This window comes from Echinops telfairi, unplaced genomic scaffold (assembly GCF_000313985.2).
Source record: "Echinops telfairi isolate 266 unplaced genomic scaffold, ASM31398v2 ScPeMD7_7;HRSCAF=31, whole genome shotgun sequence".
In the NCBI taxonomy this organism is placed as follows: Eukaryota; Metazoa; Chordata; class Mammalia; order Afrosoricida; family Tenrecidae; genus Echinops; species Echinops telfairi.
In genome coordinates, this window is record NW_022103904.1 from 25383813 (window position 1) to 25389975 (window position 6163).

At 56.6% G+C, this 6163-nt stretch overlaps 1 protein-coding gene across 1 annotated transcript in view; it reads right to left on the reverse strand.

Annotated features, from left to right (window-relative positions):
- ALPK3 (alpha kinase 3) overlaps positions 1 to 6163 on the reverse strand; it is a 53834-nt gene that overhangs the window by 9431 nt on the left and 38240 nt on the right. Inside the window, exons 6-9 of the mRNA XM_045286299.1 lie at positions 3059 to 5180; positions 2230 to 2377; positions 1777 to 1904; positions 1648 to 1683 (exon numbers count right to left, since the gene is read on the reverse strand). Of these exons, the coding sequence (XP_045142234.1) occupies positions 1648 to 1683; positions 1777 to 1904; positions 2230 to 2377; positions 3059 to 5180 (2434 nt within the window). The remainder of the gene's footprint in view (positions 1 to 1647; positions 1684 to 1776; positions 1905 to 2229; positions 2378 to 3058; positions 5181 to 6163) is intronic.

The following is a 6163-nucleotide window of genomic DNA, read 5'->3' on the forward strand; positions in this document are numbered from 1 at the left end:
TCCATTCCAACTCCCTCTTCCACATCAATATAATCGTTTGTTTTGGACCTTTTGATACCTGATCCCGTTGACACCTAATGATCACACAGGCTGGTGTGCTTCTTCCATGTGGACTTACATACTTCCCTGCTAGATGGCAGCCCATTTAACTTCAAGCCTTTAAGACCCCAGATGCTATATCTTTTGATAGTCAGGCACCTTCTGCTTTCTTCACCACATTTACTCATGCACCCATTTTTGTCTTCAGCGATTTTCTAGGGAAGGTGAGTATCAAAGAGTGCCAGATTATTAGAACAAAGTGTTCTTGTGTTTAGGGAGGTCTTGAATAGTGGCTCAAAGTCCATCTGTCATCTTAATACTTAACATATAAATATCTGTACATTGGCCTCTATCCCTTTCATTATAAACTAATATACTTACATATGCACATGCCTATATCTGTACTTCTATAAATAGCATTTGCTTCCAACTTCTTTACTTCCATTCACCTTCCTCCTGCCCCACTGTCAAACTCACCTTCCATTCGGCTCTCAGGAATTCCTCTCGGATGCATTGTACTTGATCAAACCCCGGAGGGACATGTTAGGTATGGCTATACTCAACCAAATAGAGAATGTAAAAAGGTCTACGCATCAAGAGACTTCAGCAAAGGAATGGCAAGGAGTGGGGGAAATGTGGATGGAGGACCTGTTATCTATTAAACACGACTTCACAGGTAGAGCAGCCAAGAGCAAGGAGTGGTTTCTGGTTCAAATGAACCAACATGACTCACCACTGAGGAAATAGGGTTGGACGTTTGATGATATTAAAGAATTATTGCTACCGTATATATTCATGTATAAGCCGATTTTCTCAGCACATTTTTAATGCAGTTTTTGTGGTAAAATTAGGTGCCTCGGATGATATTAGGGTTGGCTTATTCTCGAGTATATATGGTATATTTTTAGTGCGAGATCATATTTAATATTGACTTGATTTTATTGGCTAACAGAACAAAAGGCACGGGCTCAATGAGTGAGTGGTGCAATGGATACATTCAGTAGTAAACGGAGCTCTGGGAATCTCTCCGTTGTTGGCTGACTTCACAGCCCAGGCTTGAGCATGCCTCTCGAAGGGGCAACCCAGATGCCTCCACTGACACCTGAGCCTTGAAATGCGTATCAAACTTTGGACTGTTTCACAATCACCAGGGAGCCTGCTGAACACGCCAGGTTTTCTAAGTCCTTCCCCAGAGATTGAGAGGAAGGATGGATGCGATCAGACTCGAGAAACTAGTAGACTCCCTGTCTGAATCTGAGGTAGGAGGTCCTGAGCCATTCAGAAACTGGGCAGGCAGCTGGCGGGATTAAGATGTGCCCTGGTGGCTAGTCCTGCCCTTGGCCAAGGCTCCAAGAGGGACAAAGGACTCAAGGCTGAAACACACCCTCTACCCCCAACCTCTTTTCCTCTTATAATCTTATGAAAAATCAGTCTTCCTCCCCATTCTCCCCAAGTCGTAATTAGGAGGCAAAGGGTGGCTGTGCGTGGATGTGGACGCGTCATCACAGAACAAATGCACAGACCCTTTAAGTGGGTCCTCCCAGCAGGTGGTGGGAGTGGGGATGGACACCCACCCTCTCCGCCTCCTTCCCCAACGGGGCACCTTACCTTCACCTTCTTCTCTGGAGATGAATCCCGACAGCACTAGGAGGAAAAGAGAGACAGCAGCTGCCCCTGGGCTGTTCTGCCCACCTGGGAGCCAGGTCCCCAAGACCCTGGGTGACGGGCAGCACTCACCCTCGGGGCTGAGGCAGAAGTCGGTGGAGATGGAGCCGTGCTCATTGCGGATGGTGCACCGATAGGTGCCGCAGTCCACGGGGGACGCCTGCACGATGGCCAAGGCCGCCGGCCCCTCGTCCCCCGCACTGCAGAGAGTGGAGACCTTTTTAAAGAGGCCATGCCAGACACGGGGCTCCTGGGATGGTGCTGACACATTCCTGAGAGTTCTCAGTCCCTGCTCCCATCGGCCACTGAGAACCGAGGTGGCAGCGAGAGACGAGACGCGGGAAGGGAGGCTGACACCTCCTGGCCGTGCGACCTCAAGTGGGAGATTGACCCCCATGCGCTCCCCTCCACTCTGGGACTAGCAGATGCCCACACAGGGTTACTGTGAGGCGAGGACAGGGCCCGCCAGTGTCCTTACTGGACTTCCGGAGCCAGGTAGGGGGGAGGTGGTCCCCACCAGCTTACCTCCTGCCCACCTCGCCCACTGGGCGCTGATCCTTGGCCCATGTCAAGACTGAGTCACTAAGAATGTTGAAGAACTGGCACCAGAGCTTCAGGCTGCCCGAGGCGTCCGGAAACTGCTCCACCCGAATCTTCCGGATCACCTGTGGCGCTGAAGGGGGTGGGGGTGAAGACCAGCTAAGAGGGAGAAGCCTCTGCCCCTCTTCCATCCTGTGCCCTTGCTGGTCCATCTCACAGGTATACACGCAGAGACAGGGAGCTGGGGCCAGGCAGAGAGAAAACAGGCTCCAAGTCTCCCACTATGTCACAGGCCTCAGCCCTCGCTCCCCACCCCCACCCCACCCCACTTCTTATCTCTGAAGTTTCTGCCTTGATCCCCAAAGTGCACATAACTAGCTAGAAAGAACGAGAGCCAGGGACGGCCTCGGAGCCCGGAACACAGCTATCGCGAGAGGATTCCCTGGCCTCTAACTATATAGACCCGCTTTGAACACTGTCCCCACCGCTAACTAGCTGTGGACGAGTCTCTAAAGAAGAGGTGACAATGATGGGGATGCTGGAGCTAAAACAGTATTGCATGCCAGGCCCGGCAATAAGCCCTTGACTTATTCTGTTCCAGTCAAAGCTCACACTGCTATGAAGTTGGCACTATGCTTGGCCCCATTCACAGGGTCGCAGCGTCAGGAAGAGACCCGGGTCTTTCTGATTCCAGAGCCACCGGGATCATTAAATTAGGTGACCTTTTCAAAGGTCCTCTGTTGTCCCTCGACGAGAACAGGCCATGCTGCTGTCGGTCTCGGTGGCCTCCAGACTGCCCGGCCTGGTGACTTACCTTTGAGAAGGTCTTTGGCTTTCCTGGGCTTGGCTGGAGTATCCTGCTTGCTGTCATCCAGTGCCGGCTCTGCATCCAGGCCACCGGCCTTGGCACTGGCCCCTGGGTCTCCTGGCACTGGCTCCTCCTCCAACCTTGGCACCTCCAGCAGACCTGCCTTCCTCCCCTGGATAGGGGAGCATCTCTCCCGCCCTGGACTCCCTGGGGACCCAGGCGTCAGATTCTTCCTGGACCCCCGAGGGGAGATCGTGGGACTCTCCCTTTCTTCGGGCTTGGCCACCTCCCCATCTCCTGCTGCTCTGACCTTTGGGAGAAATCGTTTCCTCCGGGCCCCGAGAGCCAGCTCCTCAGGTGTGGCTGCAGGAAGACCTGGCAGGGCCTCCCCTGAGGCCTCTTCCTCTGGGATGGGATCCTGTGCTTGGCCTTGTACTGGGAGCAGTCGCTGCCCGGAGGCCACCTGCCTGCCCACAACCGCGGCTGGCCCACTCCCACTGGTCTCTTGGGCGGCTCCAGTGTGGCCAGGCCCCTCAAAGGAAGCCTTTTCTTCGCCCTGGCCCATACCCTCACCGGATCCTTCTTCTGATCTTGATCCGGGGCCCTCCTCACCAACCACAATGGCAGGGATGCTGAGGGGGCTGGGGGCAGGGCCCTGGGGGTCCCGGGCAGCGGCCAAGGCCTGCTGGCTAGCCTGCACCTCTCGGTCCAGGAGCCCGGTGAGGCGGCGGGACGTACAGGGGCTCAGCAGCAGGCTCTGGGCGCTCTGCACCAGATGGTTGTTCTCCACGCGCTCCAGGATGCGCCGCGACGTCCGGGGACTCAGGCCAGCCACTTCCACGGCAGGGGCCAGCGAAGGTGAGGGCACAGGGCCCCCGGGGGCCATACTTGCCCGGGGCTCTGCTGCCCCACCACGTGTCTCCGTGCCTGACAGCTTTAGCAGCAGAAGCAAATAGTTCTTCAGGGAATCTATGAGGCCAGGGTCACAGCTCCGGGGGCTTGGGGTCCCACCACCCACATCAGACATGTTGGAGCAGGCCCCCTCCCTGCCGGGAGCCACCGTTGCTAGAGGTTGACTCTGGGTGGGGGTGCTCAGCCCTGGAGGTGGTGTGGGGGCAGCTCCAGGTAAGGCAGCAGTGCTCACGTGCTGAGAAGCCAGGGTGCTGGGCGACTGCTCTGCTGGGCTGCTGGGCAGGTCATTCTCAAAATGAGAGGCCATGGTGGGCGCCTCGGGACTCTGACCAGCTGGGGGACAGCTGCCCAGATCCCCAGACAGCACTTCCCCATGCCAGCCCTCCTTTGGGCACTGGTACAAGCTGGCCTCCAGCTTGTCTTTGACTGGGCTGGACCTCCCCAGCCCTGGACTGCTCTCTCCTCCCATCTGCTCCGAGTTCCTCTCGGGAGGCAGCTGTGCTGGGTGTGAGAGGGGCCCTGACAAGGGGCCTGGTGCGGCTTCTTCGTGGTTTCTGGAGGCTATTGCCACAGCCTCCTCAGAGCTGAGCATAAAACCAGGCTTGTCTGAGACAGAGGACCCTTCTGGGCTCTGCTTAAAGTGTCTAGTAACCTGTGGGGGGCTAGGGCCCTCTGAAGAAGGGGGTGTAGGGGCTCTAGACTTCCGGCTGTGGCTGCTCTTGGGCCCCTGCTCCGGCTGACCTCCTATGACTGTGGGTACGCTTCTCTCTGACTGCGGCCTCTCCTCTCCCTGGATCCTTCTGTCCTCCTGAGTCCTCTCATCTGCCTCCATCTTCCTGTGCACCTGCATCTTCTCACCTGCCTGTGTCCTTCCCACCTGTGTCCCTGCTCTTCCTTGTGCCGCCACATCCTGAGATGTGCCGAATGTCCTTGTGCCTTCTCGTGCCACAGCATCCACCTGCAGCCCTCTCTCTGCCTGAGGCCGCTGGCTGGTTTGTGTTCTGTCTCCCGGTGGCAGCAACCTCCTGTCCGGTTGTGTCCTCTCATCTGCCTGGACATTCTTGTGGCCTCCTGCTGTCTGGTCAGTAGAGACTCTCCCCTCCTCCTGGGTTCTCGTGCTCATGGGCTCCATGCTGCCCTGACTTCCAGAGGTGCTGGGACCCAGTGAGGCTACGCTGGGGCTGCTGCTGGCTGCCATCCTGGGAACCGTGGTGGCCTGGGGGCACAGGACAGAACAAAACATGACCACACTTGCATCCCATCTGGCCTCCTGCACAATTGCCCTGGCGGGATCTCAACACCTGATTTCTCAGGCCATGTGGGGGTGGGAGACAAAGGACAAGTGGCAAAGCTCCAAAGCCTGCTGCCCGCCCACTCCAACGCCAGTGTCCAGTCCCGGTTCTTTAGGGGACTTTCTCATTCTCCCTGTGGAAACCACGGTCCCACGTCTTACCCCAGCCACTTGGAAGAGAGTCTCCTCTCTCCTGGGCTCCCAGAGCTGCCCATCGGTCCCTCTCTGGGGCACTAACTCCCAGGATTGAGTGACAGGGACGTAGGGGAGGACAAAAGAGGCCCTGACAGTGGCCTCAATGGCAGCACCTGTCATTCACGAGCGAGCGAGGCTACTGCCAGCATACCACCCAAACAGAGAGGGCAAGAGTCATTGTGAGCGGCCCGATGACAAGAAATCAATGACACACGACGACTGTATCCTTTGCACACGCCTAACTTTTGCGAGCACTGCCACGAACCAGAAGGGTGAGAAAGCGGCAGGTGTGGGTTCTTCTGGATTCCATGCTGAGTTGGCCGCTGACTCGCAGAGGCACCTGCACGGTGGCACCGTCCCTGCAGCCGTTGTGACCCACAAAGCTTCTACGGGCTGATTTTCAGAAGCGGATCTCCAAATCTTTCTTTCCTACTCTGAGTCTGGAAGCTCCGCCGGGGCTGATCTAGCCTCACAACCAACAAACCCACACACAAGCCCCCACTAACAGGCAAGTGGTCGCTGCACACAAGGCGCGTGACCCAGGAATGGAAACTGAGTCTCCCACGGATGCGAATTCTGCCACGGAACTACCAGCGCCCGCCAATGCACTAAGCTTGGCCTGCTGTGTAGATTACCTTGGCCTAGAGCAGTGGTTCTCAACTTGTGGGTCGCTACCCCTTTGGGGGTTGAATGACCCATTCACAGGTGAGTCC